The sequence below is a fragment of the Sapajus apella genome, unplaced genomic scaffold (assembly GCF_009761245.1).
Source record: "Sapajus apella isolate SASKATOON/1434 unplaced genomic scaffold, GSC_monkey_1.0 scaffold94, whole genome shotgun sequence".
NCBI lineage: Eukaryota > Metazoa > Chordata > Mammalia > Primates > Cebidae > Sapajus > Sapajus apella.
In genome coordinates this window covers 8,112,603-8,135,958 of record NW_022437034.1, presented here as the reverse complement: position 1 = coordinate 8,135,958, position 23,356 = coordinate 8,112,603, and the positions used below count along the sequence as shown (strand labels likewise).

The 23,356-nt window shown below is 43.1% G+C and overlaps 1 protein-coding gene across 2 annotated transcripts in view; it reads left to right on the top strand.

Annotated features, from left to right (window-relative positions):
• Positions 1 to 23,356, top strand: part of LOC116535447 (calcium-activated potassium channel subunit alpha-1) — a 213,948-nt gene that overhangs the window by 77,563 nt on the left and 113,029 nt on the right. Inside the window, exons 11-12 of one of the 2 annotated variants that reach the window (XM_032256517.1) lie at positions 3,719 to 3,727; positions 10,253 to 10,426. In XM_032256517.1, the coding sequence (XP_032112408.1) occupies positions 3,719 to 3,727; positions 10,253 to 10,426 (183 nt within the window). Of the gene's footprint in view, positions 1 to 2; positions 10,427 to 23,356 lie in introns of those variants that run through there. The other variant, XM_032256518.1, reaches the window with a different exon arrangement.

Here is a 23,356-nt window from a genome sequence, read left to right as displayed (position 1 = left end):
CCCGTCCCCTCCCTCTCTCATTCCTATTCCCGAAATTCCATTTCCTTCCCTTTCCTTGTTAGAGAAACACTAAACATCAAGAGTTTTCTTGAGTATGTTTATGTTTCACCCAGCAGTTTAAAGAAATAGGAAATAAATACCTGTCCTCACTTTGATAGAGCAGGGGATGAAAAATCACCACCATCCACACCTGGGAATGAACCCTGTGCCTAGTCCCTGCTTCTTCACCCTAGAGGTGACTCAGTAGGTGCGTCTAGTCTAACCGAGACGAGTACGATGAATAATAAGGAGGATAATTAAGCCGTAGAGAACAGAACAAAGTGTTTTTGTATAGTGATTTCCAGTAGATTGGGGACCCCCGACTATATAGGGTTGAGAGAGAAACTAAATCTGAGGACTTGATCTCCAAAGTGGGAGTTGACTCTTTCCATTTGGAATTCCTGCCAGTTTTAATACCACAGGCTAAAGTTTGCAAACTGTGATACCTTCAGACTGCCCCCAAGAAACGAACTTTCCATTGTCTAAGGGCTTACATTGCCATCATCCCAAAGGTCGACCTCAATCACCATCGCTCTTTGGGGTAGACTGGACTGAGCTCAGTTGTTTCTGGCATATCCTGTCTCAAGTCCCTTCTAAAGCAGTTTGCTGCTGGGGCCTCTTGAGAAAAATAGGGTAAGTCCAGATGTGGAATTGTGAGCTCCTGAGATACCATGACTTAAGTGGCCTTTGCTTTGAGAAGGTTGTGCCTTTTGCAGTAATTATGCTGTATTGTCTAATAGAAATTGTTCTCAACCCTTGAAAAACAACAAAAAATAATGGTGCCATCCTTCCTATGGTGTTAGTGTTTTAAAAGCTTCTTATGATCACTGCTTTGATTCTCACCCAAACCCCATGTAATTGGCAGGAGGTGTTATTAATCCCATTTTACAAAAAGAAGGAACTAAGCTTCCAAATTTGAGAGGATGAGATTGCAAAGAGTTACACAGCCAACATACAGGGATTTGGGCACACCTGAAAGCCTCTCTTGAGTCTCTTGTGCTCTCACAATTTTTTCAGGATGGAAAGGCAAGATGGGCAGTCTTAGGTCTGATGAGTAAGAACAATTATGAAAGATCACCCCATAAAATACTTTTTCATAAGCAGAAGTCAGACAGAAGAGGTATGCCACTGAAGGAAGGACCTTTTTCACTGTATTCCTAGAGGGGGGTTCAGAAAATGTAGAACCAGTCATCTATAAATATCCCTCAGCTGGAGCATAACGAAGTTCCTCAATCCATGGGGAAAATTCCACTGGGGTGCACTGTTGGTCTAGAGAAATTTCTGCAGAAATCCCCTCAGGATGGGACAGCTTAGGCCCATGGGGTTTCTCCCCTGCTTTCCACTGACTTAACACACCTGGTCCCCTTTCCCCAGACTCTTACCAAGATGAGTGTTTATTGATGTCTCAAAACAAGAGCCTCTAATTTCTTGGGATCTAAGAATTTCCCGATTCTGACAACCTACCAAGGAGAGCATCTAAGAAAGAACAAGGCATAGAACAAACCTGACTCCTCATTCAACCCCCATAGACTCCATGAATCAGAGGACTTTCTTCACCAGGCAGTCCATCCCAGCCATGCTCAGTTGGTTGCAGACACAGCAATGCAGCAGAGTTGACCAGACATCTCCTACATCATTTCAATCAGAAGGTACACAACAGTCTGAGGGTTGACGCAATAAGACAGAACAACAAATACAAGAGATGAACTCTTCTGTAAAGATACTCAAGTAGTGAGGGGTTGGGAAAGGGAGGAAAGTGAGGCCAATAACCCATGACAGAATATCAAGGAGTTAGCAAGACTGTGATTCACATATTGGTTGACTGTTCACTTATTTTTGAGTATCTTCTTTGTATGAGGTGCTATTTTTGGTTCCAGGAACGGAGTGGTGAACAAGGTAAATTCCATGCCCTCCTGAAACCTTCACTCCGGTGAATGGAGACAAACCATGATCATGTATGATCAAGTAAATAAATTCAGAGACAGCCAGTGCTAAGAAGAGAGAAGAGATAGCTTGAGGGCTGAGGAATACTGCAGTGGTGCTACTTTACAGCTTGGAAGGCCAGGAAGGCCTCAGTCGGGGTGATGTCAGGAAGGCCAAGACGCAATCCAGACAGGGAGAAGAGCAAAGGCCAAGATCAGGAGGCAGGAATGAGTTTGTAGTGTTTTAAGGATGGAATAAAGGCCAGTGGCATTGGGAAGATAATAGTATGAGATGAGATTAGAGAGGGAGGGTGGTGCCATGGTAAGAAGTGTGGGTTTTAGTCCTATATTGGGAAGCCATTGGAAGATTTTAAGCGGGGAAATGTCATCATTAGTTCTTAGTTTAAAAGATGTCCATGGTGTTTGGATGGAGAACATTCTCAGGAGGAAAGAGTAGAAGTGGAAGTATGAAGTGAGAACTTCTCTGACTCTTGCTCTGACATTGGAATGTCCCTCATAGGACACCATAGCAGAACACAGCAGACTAAGTTGTCCCTAGAAACAAGAAATAAGGATTTGGCCTCAAGGCTATTTTTCCACCTTGGTTCCAGACAAGTAAACAGCAGCAGACCTTAGCTTCATCCTGGAGAGAGAGGCACATAATTGTTTGAAATAATTTTATTCTTTTCATTTCCCTTCAAGTTGGTGAAGCTAGTATGGTATGTAATCTCCCATACGCACTGCACCAATTGCTGCAAAAGGCCTGCTTCTACAAAGCCACGCCAGTGTGACAAGGGCCTCGCTTCCTTCTCTTCCCTCCTCCCCCAACGTCAGCTTCTTCATCTCACAAAGGCCCTTGGCTATGTGACAATCAGAATTGCCCAAATATTGTTCTTCTTGATTAAAAGGCCATAGAACAGAGGGCAGGATGCAGATGTGTGTGGGGGGTAAGGGGGTGATTAGAATAAAATGAATTATTGAAAATAAACCTCCCCATGTAAGTCAGGCAAGTGAGGAAATTGGAGAAGATATGTTTTGGTTGCAAAGAAACTTTAATTGGAAGAAACTAGGATTATTAATAACACACTGGGCGGACTCCCATGCCTTCAAACAGACATTGCTTGTTTGCCTGTCTAAGTTGGAGAAGACAGCTGACCCACATACTCATCTGTCCAAACCTGTTAGTCGAAGGAATTAATAATTCACCCTGGAATGATGGATTCCGTGAGGACAGAGCTCATGACGATCACTGGCCCTTCCCCACAGCTTCCTAACCCTTCTTCCCCAACCCAGTCTTCCCCTTTCACTTCCACCCCAACCTCCCCATTTCACTTTCATTCAGTAACCGTCAACATTTCACATCATCTCATCCGGAGAAATATCAGGTGCGGACATTCCATTTCTGGAAATCCTGTGATCGTATAGCTTAACGTTTGCATTTCTTTCCATTTCTTCATAGCTCTCTAGCAAGGAAAAGAGTCAAATTCAGCTGTCTGGCCAAGGAGCAAGTTCTCAGGATCTACTATTTATCCATTTTCTTTTTCTGTATAATAAACCTTGTCTAATGATTTACATTTTTTCCCCCAGCCTCTAAAAGTTTGCCAAAGTGTGGACTCCTAGGGGACAAGTCATGTCTACTTTGATGTGTTAGAAGGAATTTCTTTGACTTCAAATCATTGACATATCTTTGATTTATTTTTTTTCTCTTTGCTGCCTTGGAATACGGCCCCTACTCTATTTTAACTGCACACTGGTAGTGATATATTGTGAGTAAAACGGGTTCCCAGCAGCCCGGAGTCCAGTTCCCCCTGTCTTTCTCTAGAAGCGATACTCTTTTAATTTTCTGTACAGTTTTAGTTTCCTTTTTACTTTTGGTATTTATGTTGCATGTAGCAGTGACATCATGCCACAACTCCTTCATCTCCCAATGCAGTCTACAGAGTAGCCTGGAGCCGGAGAGTCCACAGGGAACCTGCTCTCCATCCATCCACCCCAGTCCCCAGGCTCTGGTCAGCTTTGGGCACTGTCTTATTTTTCCATTTGAAAATAAGACCTTGACAACAGTGTGTTTCTCTTGAAGGCCTTGTCTCAGGACTTTTAAGGGACACTGATTAGACTGAAGTAATTACCACTGTAGCTCTAGATGCTTCATCAGCTGGGGTAATTGTCATGCTTGCCTTTGATAAATTATACTTGGTCTCCTTTGCTATTAAGCTTGAATTCCTTTCCTAAAGGAAACACATTTGCCGCATATATAGTCCCATGTTGTCATACATATATGTATACACAATATCTACCATGATGTAAAAATGCATATTTTTCCATATAAGAGTAGAGAGATTCCATAGAGTGATGTGTTTATTGCAGTATATGCCTCTCTGTATGAGAAGTGCTTGCTAGATAATTAATTGGTTACTCAACTTTGGGACTGTAAGTATCTCAATTGTCTTACCAGAGACAAGCATTTGCACAGTGGTAATTATTTTCTGCAGTCTATGAAGTTCCCTTGCTTTACAATAAAGTTTTTCTTTTAGTCAGTACTCAGTAGGATACACCCAGTTCCTTTATGAGTGTTAGTCAGACATCTTGGAAGATACATTTACCTATTTAAGGCAGAAAAGCTGACTGAGGTGAACATTCCATTTCAGCAATGAGCTATGTCTAAGTCTGAACAAGTCAATGTAAGTGTCTGAGCCTCTAACTTACTCAAGGAATAGGATGCCCTCTCACTCAACAAAATGTGGCCATTGAGGAGGAGCTTTTAAGGCCAGCATTGAGCTTTGGGTCTTTAATCATGTTTGTAAGACTCTACTGAAAAGGAGACCCAGTCTGTGGCACAGTTCAGTCCAATGACTCTGGAATTTGGAGAAGATGTTTCAAATTCAGTCCTCTCATTCCTTTGCAGAAAAAGAGGCAAGTTGATTATCTGATTTGGGTTAATCATCAGTGTTTGCATGGTATCAATTGCTCACTTTAAAAACAAAACACAATGATGATCTTCTTCAATTCAATGCGCAATCTTGCCAAAATTGACTCTGTGGCTTTCTTCATTGACAGAATCCTTTAACACACGGCTAGAGGGCATGGCCCACTTTCACACCTGCAGAGTTTCCTACTAAATTGAACACTCCTTCAGAATTGGAGAGAAAATATGATGTCAAACAACCAGCAACTCTAGTGCCAAATACTTCTGCCTTCCTCAGCCACAATATGGTCATTGAGGGCAGAATCAACTAGCTCAGCATGCTCTGTGCTGCCAACATTAACTAGCTTTTTCTTTCTCCTCTGTTTTTGGAAAACCACCTGGAAGACCTTCCTTCTTACTCCAGAAGGTAATGGGAGGAATTTTACTAAGTGAAGATGTCGATCCTCATTTATAAGACTTGAAAGAAGATTCTCTGATTCCCTGTGCCACATCAAAGGCCTCACCTTAAATCCTGGTGGACTTTTTCTTCCGTGGATTTTTGTATTAGTAATGTTAGTTGCTTCAGAGCACATGAAGAGTAGCTCCAGGGTTTATGCTTGGAAATAAGCCTCCTTCATTGGACTGATTTTGAAAGCGAGGTTGTGACCTGAAAAGTATCTATTAATTGAATGGCAGATGTTTTTTTCTTCCATCCCAGTCTTCCCTTGAATTTACTCCATTTGAAATCTAAAATATTTTTCCCCAGCAGTTGGAATACTCCACCTGGGCTCCTCAATCCAGCACTGCTTTTTCCTGCCCCTTCCAATCCATCCTGGAAATTAAGATTCTGCAATTGGAAATTGGCTGACAATTTGGTTGCTGATGCAGGAGGCAGATGGTGCTGAGGATAGGATGGAATCCAATTCTTTCTTTCATTCCAGGCTTGGCTCAGAAAGGCCAGCCAGCAGAGAACCTGAGTTTGACAGCCGATTATCCATTTGACTCAAGGAAAGAGTAGTAACTGAGCTGCGTCTTCGGCAGCCCCTTTCCAACAGGTTTCTGGTCTCATTCTTACAGCAGCCTTTGAGAATACAGGAAAAGTTGTCCAAGAACACCTCTGAGAAATCTTTTTGTTTTAAACACTCAGGAGTAAACATAGTTTTGACGATGTCCATTAGGAAAATACTTTTATTTTATCTCTGTAAATAGTACTAGGAAGTCATAATGGAAATATTGGCTGGATATCCACTTCACTGTGGTGAAGAAAAGCACATAAAAGCTTTTTCTCAAATTGCGAAACTTCTAGGACCTAGGTCTTTGGGGAAGGTGAGACCCAGGGTCAAATTCTTAGCAACCACATAACCTCATGGACTCTGTGCCCTGGTCTAATAACAAGAACCTTATGATGTGGCCAGAGGGTAAACTGAGTCCCTAGAGCCTTGTATTTCTGCTTTCCTAGAGTTAAGTTTGCCTATGGGGGCAATTAATTGAGCATGAAATTTCAAGAGCCCTAAGATGGAATGAAAGTAGCTTCGGTGTTCACACTTGCCAGAGACACACTCTTGTCTGCTCCCAGTCTGAGGAAGCTGCAGCAGGGCTTTGAAAGAAGACCCTGTCTGTTGCCACTGAAATAGTCCTACTGTGCTGGCTGTGGCTGCAGACCCTAGGCTCATCTCCTAGGACCTCTCACCCTTTCATTTCCCCTACCCCTAATCATCTGCTGTGGATCGTGAGAAGCCATTGAATTGAAATGACACGGCACATATTTCAATTCTTAGAGACAGCAGGGCCCTCTTTCTGCTCCTTTTGGAGAAAAGCTAGTTCCAATTGTCAGTGAACTAGCTGCTCTTCCACATAGATCCACTAGATGTCCTCATAGATCTACTTTGTATTACCATTGACTTCCCGGGGAAAACCTTGTCTGAGAATTGGGATTTGGGAAGGGAACAATGGGTGACTATGTAAGAAAGAAAATTAGCAAACACCAAAGGAGAGAGGATGTTTTGTGTGGCCAGGGAGTAGATAAGAAACTTACTTCTGTTTTAAATAAATCCTGAAACTTTCAAAGTTGCACTTTGAGACCTAACCTTGGGAACTTAAAGTGGAACTCTTTGTATCCAAAATTAACCTTCTAACCTAAATCAGCTCTAGAAAAGGAAACAATCATTGAGAAATGGAAACACAACACCAGCGGCTCTGAATATCCATAACTCACTGAAACAAAACTGAAGGATTAGGAAGCTGGAGAGAGATGAGGGTTGGTAATTTCCAAATTAGGAGGTCCACGACTTAATTTAGATATAATTCAGTTTTACAACTTGAGAGTATAATTTTACACAGTGTTCAATTCTTCTGGAACACCTACCACCAGGAAGACAACTCCTGATCAGCTTTTAGTTAAAGAGCTTTTTCATGATTTGTATAATGGCCCAGAGGAGATCTCTTCCTGGCCAGTACTCATATCCTTCAAGCCTGATGAATCAATCACTCCACCACATGGGAGGTCTTACCTTTTAAGAAAGTGGACCCAGAAGTCTCTAGGTGAAGACACCTGACAGGGAGTCAATGGAAATGGACTATGCCAGCAGTAGCGAAAAAGAGCCACCCTCCCAGTTGGTGGCACCTTGATCTAAACATTCTGATTCATGAAGGTTTGTCAACGTGTGGGGCTCATTCGTTTTTAGCTGTTTCTGTCTTGTCTTTGAGCCTCTCATTGATCATTCTTGCTGATTTTTTTTTTTTGTGTGTGTGTGTGGTGGTACTTGTTTGTCTTTTGAGATTTATATTTTGCATTTGGTGTGAGTGTAAAAATGACTGGGAAGGAATGACGAGTAATAGCATGTTTTCTTTTTTATGCATATGCTGCTTTCGAATGTGACTGCTTATAATTAACAGTTAATCTTCTTATAGCAAATGGTTTTTTGCTGCTTCGATGACCAGTTTCAGTCTGTTCCTGCATGCTAACAATAAAAAATTTTAGAACAATGCATGATCACCAGAAATAACAGTTGCAAACAGTCCCTGAGAGCCACTGGTTTGTCGCTGTGTTTCCTCCTGAACTTCTATCAAGTAGGAGGTTTACATCACCTATTCTGATCCATTTGCCTCTGAAAAAAATAGTTTCAAAAGTTATTTCATCCCCATCATCCCTCCCCTTATCCTTATAGATGGTATATTTATAAGATCTTTCTCTCCCCGTAAATGTGTCATATTCTATTATTGTATATAAGCCCAAAACGGCACTATGGAAATGAGAACCAGGGACTGTTGCTAATGAGAAGCACAGAATTCCAGAGTTTGATGGGCTTCTCTTCTGCTACAGCATTTGATTTAAAAAATTGTTTTTCAAAACGATTTATCTGCAGCGAAACAAAAAATCATTCTTGTTTTCCTCTTCTGTGTAAATAACAAATCAATATTTCCAGTAAAAGAACTAAGAAGGAGAAAACAAGGGAGTGTCTGCAGGTTGTATGCCAGATCCGGATGCATTTAAGATAAATTTATGTTCATGACTTTAACTGAAGACTTTTTTCCCTTTCTTGACTTTAGCCATTGCTGTTTCTTTGGGATGTCTGGGCATTCACACCATGCCTTCTAAATTCCTCTGATTCAAATGCTATAGTGGAACTTTTTTTTTTTTTTTTTTTTTTTTTTTTTGGTAAAAGCTAAAGCTCAAAGGAATGATATACCACTATCGAACAGGGCTGGGGCTGCATGATGATCTGAACAACAGACTAGCTAGGACACTAAAAGAACATGTCACTAAAAATGTGAGCCAAGTTTACAAGAATGGAGTTGCTGCTGAAGAGATCTCTCATTCATCTCCCCCAGTGCCTGTTCTTCACAATCATAACGTTACCCTTGCTTGACAAATATACTGTATGGCAAGTCATAAAGGTCTTAGAACAGGACTTGACCCATTTGAGAGATTTAAAACCCCTCTTCCTGGTGACTGTAACATTCAAAGAGGGCAAAACCACAGCCATATTTTAAAATAAGAGTGCAACCATTCTCTCCAAAGAAAAAGAAAGAGGCGGGGGGAAACGACCTTTCAAAATGGAAGGTGTGGATGCAGGAGAAACACCTCCTCAGTTTAGTTTCACTGTTTGGCGGTTGTGCTTAGAATAAATATGAATTCTTCTCCCACCTCGTGAGAGAAGCAGGCCAGTTCATGCTAAGTGATAAGCAAACATGTTTGCCTGTTGTAGCATCAAAATGAGGTACAAAAACCTTCTCTTGTACTGAAATATAAATTGGCTTGAATGGCAAAGGGGAAGGGCATTGGAAACTACGATGCTGACTTCCAGCAACTTTTATAGGTTACCACGCAGTTTGGATCCCCAGGCAGTGCAGAACCTACCATACCAGCTTTAGAAGAGCTATCAATGCTGCATGCAAATTGCATTAAGATATTTCACACGAAACCCATTCTTTTATTTCATGTTCTATCATTTTTAATTGATTTTGGCCAATATTTTCTGTATATATATATAAAAAAGAATATGATTATCCACTAGCCTGATTGCTTCCTGAATTTCTGTTGGGTGGGGAGAGAAAGGCAGATGCGATATTCAGATCCTCTCAGCTTTAAGCAGAAAAATACACCCATGAGTAGCTAAATGCATTCCAATAGAGCAACATCTCGTATGCTTTTGGTGATTTCTTATTTGTGAGCTGCCTTTAATGTGAAATCTGCAACATTAGTCTTGAGTAGCTGCATTTCTTATATGGACAGATTTGGATATTTGTTCTGTCAAGAGTAAATTTAAATTCCTGTAGCCATCATGTAAGCTCACTCTCAGGAAGTTCAGCAAAGGCATCCTCAGATCCTATGTTAACACGTAATCGTTTACCATCTAATTTGATGAAAGCTTGTCCCAGCCTCTGCCTAATGCCCAGAAATGGATGGAAATTAGAAAGCCTACATATTAGATGTTTTTGCATCTTGCGAAGACCATTTATTGTGCCAAATAAGCAATTAATTTAATTGATTGGCAGTGTGTATATTTTGTCCTCCTGCATCAATCGTATCAGGGGAAAAGTGTTGTTACATTTTTTGCTGTCTGTAATTTGCTCTTCTTCCCATTCAAGAACCCGAGTGTATTCAGCCATGCCCTTTTCCTGTGGTCACCGCTTTACTTAGGGAAGGAAAATCATGTGCAACAGCCTTGGGGGACGATAAAGGCAATTTATATTTTCGCTGCTTTTTTGATGTACAACCAAACTGTTACCAACAATCACTCTGCATTTTTTTCTGGGTCAAGACTGTTAAAGTGAACTAAGACCTGTGTTAAATCCCTTCAGCTCCCTTCCAGCTGCCTTGCTGTGTGTGACCTTGCCATTAACTGCCGCTCTTCCTCTCCTCCATCCAACCACACGGTTATAGCCAAGATGTCCATCTACAAGAGAATGAGACGGGCATGTTGTTTTGATTGCGGACGTTCTGAGCGTGACTGCTCGTGCATGTCAGGCCGTGTGCGTGGTAACGTGGACACCCTTGAGAGAGCCTTCCCACTTTCTTCTGTCTCTGTTAATGATTGCTCCACCAGTTTCCGTGCCTGTAAGTTTAACCTCGACACACGCCGTTCCGTGTTTGTGCTGTCTTGTGATATCATCCCTGTCTTGTGCTGTGCCTTGTGGTTGTGAGTCAGTCGGGCTGATGTCTTCTTCCCAGTGTGAATTCCTGTGTGGTGACATGTTACCCCAGCTGCCTGTGTCTCTGTGGACGTGCTGAGGAAGGATTCCCTTCTGATTTTCTTAACTTGTGCTTCTCGTAATAGCCTGCAGGACTGTGATATTACCGTCTGGTGATATCTTTCCTCTCTCTCCTTTAAATAAATATAAATGGAAATTAAAGTGACAGCATATCACCTACTGTATTAATACAGAGATATGTGGAAGTGTACATCTTAATATTTTGGGAATGGCTCTAAATTGAATTGTATCAAAGGGAGGAAGGAAAAGGTGTAGAGAGAACAAGCCAGCTCTAGCATTAAATTGCTTTTAGTGAGCTTAGATAGTTTATTAGATCGTTCCCAAAATGCAACAGAGTTTTGATGCAGATGGGTATATATATATTAATATATGTAATTTTTTTTTCTTTTTACTGTGTCTCTCTGACTTGTGCCTCATTCCTCCAGTGCCAGATTTTGTCTTGTGTTCTGGGAAAGAGTATTCTGTGTCTGTCAGCCTGCATGGGCTGGTGGATTCCAGAGCTTTTTCTCAGAAAGATGACTATTTTAAAGGACTGTTTTATTAATCTCTTTTATTTGTCCAACAATGTAGTCCTTGTATAACTAAGGTGTCTTGTAGCAATTGTGATTCCAAATACCAACAAAAAATGTAAGTCAGAAACCTCTGTGATTTCCCTGAGTCCATGTCAAAGGCCTCTGATGTCAGTCTTCTTTGTATCCACAAGCTCAGAGATGTTAAAGAACCTGTCAAGGTTATGCAGCTAGTAGCTGGCAAGGCTGAGATGTGCCAGTTCCCTGAGACCTCCCTTATCCTTGCCTTCACCATAGACTTTGCTGTTTTGCTGATATGGTTCATCAGTGAAGTTCCTGGAAGCGCCAGTTTGAGACCCTGAGCCTGTGGTCTTGGTCCAAGGGCAGAAGAGGCTGTGGTTCCACTGCAGGGCTTTACTGGAAGTGTAACTGTAACTGTGTTTTCACATTTTGGTAGCATAGAAGGTAGGAGATGGTTCTCGTCTCTGCACTTCATCCTTTCCTCTTTAAAGCACCCAACACATTGATTGCTAACCTCTTGCTTTCTGTCCTCTCACCTTCCAAGTGCTCACAGCTGGTTTAGCTAAACTTCCCCCAGCAGGGGTAGGTGTACACTGATGACAGGAGGAAGAAGAGCATCGAGCTCTTAAGCCTTTATTCCCATGGAAAATGAACTGGCTTGACTCCCCTGTGCCAGTGTTGAGGCTGGTTTCAGTGCAGTGCGCCTGTGTGGCAGGGATCCATGAGGCCTCTAGGGCTGACGGAGCTGGGACATCACTGTGTGCCATGCCGGGTGCTGATGTTTGGGCCTGAAGTTCAAGTGTGAAGCACAATCTGTGCCCCGAGCTGTATTAGAGGCATTTGGAAAGCTTTGATCTAGGACCGGAGAGTCATCCTCTCTGATTCATGATTTCCTGTTCCTCCAGAGCGGTGCCAAGGGACAGAATTCACTTCAGAGTAATACCTAAAGGAGGTTGCACGGAGAGGGATTGTGGACTGCCACATGGGCCTAAAACCTTGGAAAGGTTTCTGTTAAAATCCTTGGATGCTGCCATATGAATTCTTATCACTTTATTCACCCCTCAAGAGCTCTTCGTGGTTTATATGCCACTACGGGGAACCCATCTGTCTACTATGTGCAGTAAGACACCAAGTTCAAAGACAGGTGCTGGGAGGAAGAGCAGAGGAGGGCCTGAGGTGGCACAATGTGGTCCCATCTTTTTGATTGATAGTGGTGAAAGTAACCATAAGCCACCCGGGTTACCCTCTGACTAATGCGCAACTTCTGTTCTTAAATAAACACGAGGCTCTAAAACCTTGGCCTAGATTCAGTGGAGAAAAGAAAGGAGCCACTCTGGCTCTGAGCTGGGGCCCTGTGGACATGTCCTGGCACTAGCCAACAATACCAATCACAGCAAACTCTATGTCCCCTGCATAGACCCCATGGTGCCCAGAATGTGTAATTTTCATTATATCCAAGAGAAACCATAATTAGAGGGATTTCTCAGCTGTGCAACTTAATCCAAGCATTGATGGAGGCCAGGGAGAAGAAAAACTTGGGGTGGGATTGTCCCATCCTCTGAGAAACATTCTGTGAGTGGCATGTTGTCCCTCCTATGCCTCCAAAATCAGCCCCCACCAGGGAACACGTGGAGCTTTGGGCTGCATGTTGAAGCCTTAACTGGTATTGACAGCTCAGGGAGCGGTTTGCCTTCTCTGTTTCATCAGTCATCCTGCCGTCACCACTCCATCAAACAAAAGCAGATTTCATCCATCCCTATGTGGGACCACTCACCTTTGACCATTATTAATAAGTTAGAAAAATCCTTTCCAATTTGAGCCCCTTCTTGGGCTCACATAAGCCCCTCTTCTCCAATTAAAAAAATGTCTGTCTCCACGTGAAATTCCACTGGCAGCGCTCCAATAGCAATCCCCAGGCATCCCTCACTGGTGGTGGAGATGGGTGGTGCCCATTTGACAGAGCAAGTTCACTCAAGAGCAGCAGTGAGAGTGGGCTTTTCATTAAATATGAACAGATGTGAAATGTAGAGGGTTTGACAATTAGAAATGGCAGGAGAAGGGCCCTTGAATCAAAGTGAGGTCAGATGGGCGGATCAGATTACTTCTCTTACATTCTTTAGTTGTTCTGAAAATCATTTTGAATTAGTGTCAGCAGAGCCGTGATGGGTTTTGCCCTTTGTCTTTTATGCGAGGGCTGTATTGTTTCCCAAGACACTTATTAAAGGTCATTATACTATTACGGAGCTGCCTTGGTCGCAGTTTCCCAGTTGAACCAGTGTGCTTTGGAGACTGCCTAATTCATTTCTCTCTTGCCTTTCGTCTCCCTCTTTACTAATATTTTTTTCTTATAAGGGGAAAGATTTCCGTTTTCAAGGGATGTTAAATTGAAACACAAAGTCTCATTATGTGTTTTCTGAAGTGGGAAGAAAAGTAGCTGGTTCCCAGAGGAATGGTAATATATTAAAAGTGTTCACACAGTTCTGAAAACCTGCCTGCTAACAGCAGGGGCTGCCTGCTGGGTGCACCCCTCTTTGGAGGTGTGGCCTATTAACCGTGCATCGGTTGTTAAGTCACGTGCTATGACGATAGTTGTCTCCTGTTGAAGTCAGGAGGAGATGGAAGGCCAGACTGTTGACAAAAAGACCATCAGAGGGGAAGGACTAGATTAGGAAAGACAAAAAAAAAAAAAAAGTGTCAGAAAAGTAAGGCAAATTGAGACTGATAAGGATTCATCACAAAGGGATTTTATTTCTGGCAAGACTGAAGTGTTCAATATGGTAGGCTAGAATCAGCACATAGAATGTCATTTTCTGATCATCTTGGTTTTGTTTCCACTTCATATGGTCCTGGGCAAGAGTCCCAGCTCTCTCAAAAGACACCAGGATGGTATGGGCCTAGGCTTTTTCACAAGTAGCTATGTTCTAGTACTATTAAATGTAAAAAATGTGTGTCTAGCAACATACACACACACGTGAATCTAGAAGTAGATTCCAATCATGACGATTTATTCCCACTATAATTTTGTAAAATAAACCTTTCTGTCTCTTTAGAAGTTTATTCTTGTTATTTCAGTCTTGCCTGCTATCTGATTGCTAAGTGTAATAGAAAGGGACAATTAAAATTATGATGCAGTGACAACGTAGGACCATATTGATTCAAACCTGCTGAGACCGGCCTGACATGATTCCGGTCACAAAGCATCAGTAACTCTGGCACAAACAAATTAATCATGTGGCAGAAGAGAAGCAGACCTTTAGACTTGCACTTGGAACCAGCTTTGGCTAAAGTACATGTGTGATCACTCACACTGACCTTTCAATTTACTGATAGTTTAAACCTGCACAATTACATGCATCCTTTTGCAAACTACTGTAGCTAATTTTAAATTATACATGACTTTTCTTTCGGGTATAAATATAATACAAGAAGGCATTCACCTCCGATGATTAAGCTGAGAGAAGTCCAATACGATTAGGTTGAAGGGAGACATACCAAAATCAGTTTAGTGTAATCTCAAGTCTTGTCAGATAACAAACAAAAATCAGCTTATCCCGAGTAGCCTTTGGTTTGTACAGGCAGAGAATTAACATTGTCAATAGAACTAAAGTCACTTGAGTGAACTAATGGCATTTTGAAGTACATAAAATCAGATACAAGGGCAGGGGGTGGAAACAGCTCTAGGAAAATGTCTGTAACAGGACACACCCTACCCTGACAGTCCTCCACACCTGTTAAAAGGAGCGTTAATTTAATTAGCTGCATTTAAAAATCAACAGCCTATAATTATCTCAGTCCCTTTATGTGCAGTTTTGGGTGACTTCCTCAAACTCCCCAATCCTAACTTCTGTTTCCTTATTTCACTTCTGGGCCCTAAAATCAATGACTCCCCTGTTTCCACCACGACTACCAGTGAGAAAAAGACAGAAAAAGGAGAGCCAAGGATACTAAGCAGAAATCAATGTAATCATACTTTTTCATGTATTCTTTTAATTTAAAGCTCTTTCATCTGGGCCTCCCTTTTTTCTCCTGTCTTCCCATGCTCGCTATGTCGGTGTGAGTGCTCTCTCTCTCTCAATATCCATTACACTTGTGCACACCAAGCACTACCAGAGCCTTTGGCTTCTCCCCTGGCTCTTTAGCTACTCCGGCCCTTGTGTCCTGATTTGACCCTTTGTGCTTCTTTGCAGGAAGTAAAAACGGGGTGGCAGATCGGCCTAAGAGGTCCTAGTCACAGGGGATGGCTCAGTGGCCGCCTAGAAGGGGCCTGGGCTTCTTAGGGCACTCTTGTTGGTGGCAGGCAAGGCTACAGAAGCCAGTGCTTCTTGCTTGATTTTGTGGCTGCTACACTGAGTCATGGGTTGATTGGAAATACGCCTTCCTGTGGACCTTAGCTCAGTCTATGCAGCAGGCAGCTTCTTAAATCAGCGTTGTAAGGCAGAAATCATGCTCAGGCAAAATTGCCTTTGAGAAGGATCCTTTACGTCCCTGTCTCTCAGGAGCTCCCAACACACCGGGTTTTCCTCCTGAATAAATAGCTGGTTGTTTCAGTTGAGTGTCTAGTAAAGTCACTGGCTTGGATTTGGGCACCTTGTTATGCTTTCTCCACCTTCAAAAAAAAAAAAAGGAGTATGATTGAATACCTGAAGATGAATACACGATGAAGATGTACTGCAGGTAAATGAAAGGAGACAGGAACAGTAGGCAAAAGGCAGCCAACTTCTCAAAAGAAATTCTTTGAAACAGGATTGGGAAACAAGAAGGAGAAAGGTCAGAATGAGGGAAGATGACAGGGTCCTTTGTGTATACCCCATCATGGGACACCTCTCCTCCCAGGGACACCACACGGTAATAAGTGACTTGGCTCTTTAAGGACAAACTAGAAAAGGCATTGGCATGCCACACGTAAGCCCAGAAGAGGCCCTTATGCAAGGTGATATAGAAATTATGTTTTCTTTTTTATTTCGGGACAGTGGCCGGTTGTCAGAATACTCACCCTGACAGCCTCTACCACCAGGCAGTGGATGCTTCCGCTTACCTCCATGGTGGAGGGCAGATGTGGCCAGTTAGCTCTTCATCTTCCGTCCTCCTCCGCTATCTCAGGCGACAGATGCCAGGGCCAGCCCGCCTTCCACTTGAGCTTTCTTGTCAAGGCTCTGCCTTGAGCCCAAATCCTGACCTTTACTGTATGAAATAAAGTACTGATGAACAAGCAGAGGTTTGAATTAGAGCAGGCATGGAGCAAATGTCAAGTCCATCTCTGCCTCCTTCCTCCACCTGCACCAGGAGCCTCGATTAGACCCAGTCTGGAGTTTGCAGTGCCTTAGGCTTTATGGGTCTGGGGAGACATAACTTATTAACAAAGAGTTATTAAATTTTTATCAATTTTACAACACAATGTAAATGCCTCCTATGAATCTACATTGTATTCATTATCATTTAAAACGTTAATTAAGTCAAAGTTGCATTTAATTTCTCTCTAAATGGGCCTCTGGGAAGAGGCTTTTAGAAACATCTGTGGGAGCGTGCAGCTCATGGAGCTGGGGAATCCCCCAGCCTGCATTCAGGATCGCCCCCTGAGTTGATGGCTATCACATGTCTGTGGCTAATTTGTTGTGATGTGATTGGGCATTGTCTCAAATTAGTGTCAGACCAATAATGGTGTAAAGTCACTCGAGAGAGGCTTGGGGGGCAGTGAAACAGACTTCACTGCACCCTGCGTTCCTTTCCCACCCGGATGGAAACAGACAGTGGGTCTGCAGCACCTCTGGTCTGTGTCATGACTTCTGAGTCTCCTTCTCATATGGTGCCCATCATCTCGGTTGGATACTTCCTCCATCAGAGATGGATGCTTGTCATCTGGCCCAGTACATTTAGGACATTTGCCAGCGTGCTCCTTGGAAAGATCTTAAAATTTGGGATCTTTGACTCCCAGTGAAGCCTAGAAGCCACAAGCACAGAGCAGCTGAAAATGGAAACCAGAATGGAGTGGACGTAGAAATTATAAGCAGGTCATGATCATGGGTGAGGAGAGTCAGAGGGAGGCATACTACCAACATTTGCTGAAAAACCGTATTTCTCTTTTGAGGCTAGGGTCATGCTTTAGTCTTAGCATGGGGTCACTACGCATAGAGATCTGTATTCTATGTGTACTGCATCGCTGAGGGAGTGAGGCTTGTTGACACGGCAGTACCAGGGAATGGCTCTTTGGTTGACTTGGATTCATGTTAAGTCTAGGCTTAGTGTAGTCTCTACTCTTTTTGTTTGTTTGTTTGTTTGATACAGAGTCTTCCACTGCCACCCGGGCTGAAGTGCAGCGGTGCGATCTCAGCTCACCTCTGCCTCCCAGGTTCAAGTGATTCTCCTGCCTCAGCCTCCCAAGTAGCTGAGATTACAGGTGTCCGCCACCACGCCCAGCTAATTTTTATTTTTATTTTTTGTATTTTTAGTAGAGATGGGGTTTCATCATGTTGGCCAGGCTGGTCTCGAACTCCTGACCTCGTGATTTGCCTGCCTTGGTATCCCAAAGTGTAGGGATTACAGGTGTGAGCCACTGTGCCTGGCCAATGTAGTATCTACTCTTACTGTGTGCAAGCTACTCTGAGAACACAGGGAAGATGTGTGTATGTGTTTTTGTTGTGGTTAAATTTAACACTTATACAGCATTTGCTACATTACAGACGCTATTACTACAAATATTAATTTAATCCTTATGAAGTAACTGTTGTTGGCAGTTGAGGCAACTGTAAACTGAGACATCTGCAACGTGCCCCATTTACAGATGAGGCAACTAAGGCACAGAGGTTGCATGACTTGCTAAGGGTCTCAAAGCCAGTGATTGGTGGAGCTGGGATTTGAACACAGGCCATGTGGCTCCACAGTGTGTGGAGTCGGTGGAGTTGCTTAGTTACTCTTGCAGTTGAATGAGATGGATAAGTCACTTATTCTACAAGGGAGGAGAAAAAGGTGAGGTTCGTAATACAAACTTGGGACAGTGTGGAGGGTGGTAGGGGGCCTACTGTGCAGTAGCTGGTCACCCAGTTTGGCCGGAGTTTAAGACTTGCTCAGCATGCAGGGAGTAGAGCCCCCCCGAAGGGTAAAATGGGGCCCCATTCCTGGCAGGGGCTAGGCCAAGGGTTTTGTTCTTAGTCTGTAATATGATAGAAAGTCCTTTGACAGTGTGACACCATCATATTGGTGTTTGATCAGGGAAATGGCCCAACAGAGGCTTTGTTTTGGGAGGGCTGCTGTGGCTGCAGGGGAGGAAGGGACTGGCTAGGGGGTAGCTGGAAGCCCCCCTCTCAGGGAGGAGACAAAGGGAGCCTATGGTGGGAGGCTGGCACCCAGCTGCTCTAAGAAGCCTTCGGAAGGAAGGCGTGAGCTATAGTGTACAGGACCCTGCAGCTGAAGGACATTACCCAAATGCGAATCCAAGAACTTACAGCCTTTTAAGACAGTTTAATTAGTGGCTCTGGAGCAGTTGAATTCCATGAGCCTGATTCTCCCCAGCTGACCTGGCAGTCATTGTGATTCCTAGCTGGGTTCACTAGAGTTTCCTTCTTATTGGAGGAAGATTTCCTGACCTCTGGCCCAGGACTAGGAGACCCACCCGACTGCATCCACTACCCCTGGCCTTGGGGATCTACTCCTGTTTCCTTTTCCTAACCCATATTCTTCCTTCTTTCTCACTGTCCTCCCCAGTTCAAATATGTCTCATTATCTTGAGCGTGTTGAAGGTGGCAGACAGCTGTCACCTGCTGGTGTGAAGTATTGGCTCAGGCAGAGCAGCAGACACAAAGCAAGTGGGAGCCACCAGTGGGGCCACCTAACCAGCCCTGAGGCTCTTGGTTCTTGCTGTGGGTGGTAGCTTCAGTTAGAGTTCATGGGAATTATTCTTTAAATAGCTGTATGTGGCAAGGAGACTTTTCTCCTCCTTTCTCAGGAAGTCAGCAGGTCTTTTTACATCGATGGAGAAAAAAATAATAAAGTGCTTCACATCCCATTCACTGAAAATCCACTGTAGTTTTCAACCGCTTAACCTTCTCGAGTGGAAATACAAAATGCATTTCCTGTGAAGTACTGCCACATAAAGTCCTAAAGAAGTCGTGGCAATTCTAGGTACTGTGCACAATTTTCTTTTTGGTTTTACTGCTTTGTGCATAAGACCTTTGTCTGTGTTCTTTCTTATGTCGTCATCCATGACTGTGGCATTTGTGCACACCGTGGACCTCAGAGGGTCATTAAAACTGCATGGAAGAGCACTTGAGTCCTGGGTCCCCTCACGGTGGTAGGTTGTGCATGCTGAGAATGCCAACTTCTGAAAGCACAATGTGGCAAAATGCACCCAGCCAACCAGCTGTGTGTTGTCCTTCTCTCTCTGGGGCTTTCTCCCAAACCAGCGTGCTGAATTACCTGGATAGTCAGGGGACCCTCCCTTGCCACGTCTGCTTACAGGGGCTCTGCTTCCCCAGCTGACCTTTTTTTCCCAAAGGGAATCTAAATGGACAGAGCTAAATCTAGCATTGTCAGACCCTTGCATTTGAAACCTCAGAGGGAATTGCAAAGACCTTTCTGTAAATTGCTAGATAGTGCCTGCTTTGGAGAGAGATCACTACACATGCCCATAGATTTTTCTTCTGAGGAGACATTCTTCTGATGTCCAGCTCAGTTGAGCAGGACTAACAAAAGTGGCCTTTCTTCTCTGACCATCTCATTTGGTCATCCTCAGGAGGAGCTAGTCTCTCATATTCAAGGGAAACAGCAAGAAAAAACTTCCCCAGCCTTTTCTAGTAAATCTGAAAGCTTTCATTCTAGCCCCTCAATACAGTGAGTCCCACCAAATGTTCCTAGAGCTGCGAAGAAAACCTTATGCAAACTGAAAGTGGAATCTTTTGAGGCAGATCTGCATTAGGGATGATCAACTGCACTGAGAGACTTATAAATGAAATGAGAAAGAGTCCAGCCCCAGAGCTCACACTGCACCAGCTGTTTCGACAGTGTATAGATGGGCATCTGCACACCATAGAGCATGGACTATCTTCTGGGAAGGGAGCTGACTGCTTGCGTTAAAATGATCTTCATTTTGGCCAGTGTCAGCTTTCTGGGCTGGAGCCCGCTGGATCGCACTCAGTCAAGAAAGGACCCAGGGGCTGCCTTCCTTCCCTCCAAGGTCAAAAATGTAGCATGCTGACATCCTTGGCTGTGCTTGCTACATTGGCAAGAATACTTGAATAGGAAATGGCCTGAAGGATTCCAGTTCAGTAAATATTTGATGAGTAAAAGAATGAATAAATGAAGGAGTTCTCAACCCTTAAAGGAATTGGTGATGTGCTAGAAGCCAGATTGCCCCAGATCCATGAAGTTTCCCAAAACTTTCTAAGCAGCAGCTTACTATATAGTATGTGTATGTAAACATAAAAAAACTGGGATGCACAGGAAGATGAAGAGGGGAAAAAATGTAAGAGAAAACAGGGACATGACTAAAGGAACTAGAAAATGATCAACTGGTAGGTGCAATTGATATTCTTTGTGAAGAATGAATTATGGAGAAGAAGATCTGGAAACAAAGTACTGAAAAAAAACACATAGGCAAAAATCCACCAATGCTTCAAATGAGAGGCAGGGGTACCGCCATGTGTAGAGCGTTTGCTCTAGAAAATCAAGGACCTGTGGCATTCACTTTCAGTTTTATTAATTTCAGCAAACATGATTAGTTTGCTGTGAGTCAGAGTGGCATAACATCAATGCATTGGGCAGGGCCAATGTGAGCAAAGTGGCCTGTTGTAGAGAGTTGTCACCATCTGCAGGTGCAAAGGTAGAGAAACATTCAAGGTCCTTTACGACCGTCAGGGTAAGTGACTCTGACTCGAGGTAGGCAGCTTCGATCCAACAGCAGCACCCAAATGATGATTCCTGCCACTTGTAGGTGTTAAAAAGCTGAATGTCTCTTGGCTATTTCCTATCAAGAGCCATTATTCTGTTCGTTCTGCTGAAGCCAAGGCAGAGCTTTCCTGATTGTTCTCAAAGCTCTCTCAGGCTGCATGAAGTGTTCCCTTACCTTTGAATGGTTCTGAAATCCTCTCTGCATTTTGTCAAGGTTGATCTGGCCACTTCTTCAGTGCAGATGAGTAAATTTCCACATATGGCCTGTAATGTATCCAACTGAGAGAACATATCCAGCAGGGATGCTTTAAAACCAAAGCCCTAAACAGGTGTTACTGAGAAAGGAGGCACAATGATCTACAGAGAAGAGAGATTCTAGGTGAAAATATAAGCCACAACTATACTAGGAATGAGGACAGGGAGAAAGGGGCTCAGGTCATGTCACAGGGTCTGGAAGTTGGGGCATGAATGTGAAATTTGCAAGGGGCTGGTTGCTAGAAGCACTGCTCCTTCACAAATATCTTCTATTAAGATGAAGATGGGAAGCAGGCAGACATCTCCTGCCTTCCCTCCTCTCTATATGAGGGGATTCCAAAGTTATTCCCCTCACTGTGCAGTGAACTAAGAGATCTTGTTGGCAATTACAGCCTGAAATTCTAGGGAACGTCAGAGCAGGCAGATACAAGGGTGAGATCTGTGAGTTTTCTGGAAACTTTGGAAGTAAGTCCTGGTAAAGTCATGCTTTGACATGTTCACCAAATGGATGTTCATGTCCATAATAAGGGTAATGTCTTATGTGTGTTTGAGTCTTTGCACTTCTCAAGGCACCAACATCATCTCATTTCATCTATGTGTCCCCAGCATAGACATCAAGTCCTACTGCCATGTGACTTTGAGTAAGTTCCAGAACTTCTCTATTTTTTAGCTTTGCCATCTATAAACTGGAGATAATAAGGACCTATTTCACAGAGTGGTTGCATGAATTCAGTGAGTGAATATATATATAAAGATTGCCTGGCACATGTTGAATTATTATTTTCATCCTTCACTAACACATGAAATTAACACAGAAACAGAGATGACCTTGACCAAGATCACGTAGTGGATGTGTAGATTGCTAGGTCAGAAGCCTGCTGTCTCCCATAGTATTGATGGATAAAATAACGATAAGCCACTTTAACCATAACCAGTGTTTTTTTTTTTTTTGGGATGACTGTCATCAAGCTAACCTTATAATAGGGCATATCAGCTACAGGCAGAGAAACCCATGGATAGTGGCTGAGAGTTGAACAGCTTAGTATAACAGACTATAAAATTAAAATGGAGTCAATTTGTTTAATTTCTAGATCATGGAATAATGGTCTCAACAGAAATAAACCAATGAAAGTACCAAGAGACAGCTAATATCTCCCCAGAACATTGGTTTCCATCTTGACTACCCAGCAGGCATTGCAAAATTTGTGTGTAAAATGAGGAAATTAGAAGGCCATCTTTCTAAGTTTCCTTTAAACTCTGAGACTCTGATTATCTTCATTCTTTTGATTGAAACAGGCCTAAAAGTCCTTTTTGTTTTCACCCTTACTGTTATAAATCCTTCTACAATGCTGATGTCTATTACCTAACATTGTGGTAGGTCCTGTGAGGAAAAATTATGAGTATAGAAACTTTGTAGTCTATCAGTGTTATTCTTCTGTCTGTGAGTTTGCACCTTCTAGGGCAGGAAATGGACACATAGGGACACATAGAAAGAGCTCAGACGATTCTTACAGGTTTCTACTGTATTATCAGCTTGTTTTCTTCCAGGGCATCTTTTATTTTTTTTCTCAAGCAAAGCACAGAAAAAGGCCCTCTCCCCTACCCGGGATCCTTGTATTATCTAGGCTCCAGTGACTTGGACGTTATCAATAATCAGAGCATTGTCAGCTACAGAAGCTATCCCAGGCCAGTTCATGTGCAGTGTCTCTACAAAGGGCCCCAGCCCTCCCCTAATGAATGCTAACTGTTGACCTCTCCAAAGGGCCTCCTGGTCATGTTTGTTCCACTTTGTTTTGCTATTGTCAGGTCTCTAGGAATGAACTTGTGTAGCAGGAAGCATATAGGGCCAAATGGGGACACCATCTCCAGGCAAAGGAGGCTTCCTAGTTGGAATAGTACAGATTTGATGGATGAAAACAAATGTGTGTCTTAGATTTTAGCCCAGCTGTCAGAATCCTTATGAGGTTGTAGGTCCTGGGATCTTCAGAAAACTGACTTGGGGCCTCATCATTTCTCATCCTCCTGAAACCCCTCCTTTATGACTTGTCCATTTCTAAAATAGGCCTGGAGATCGTCAGCAAATTCAATGTGTTTTGGGGAGATGGAGGGAG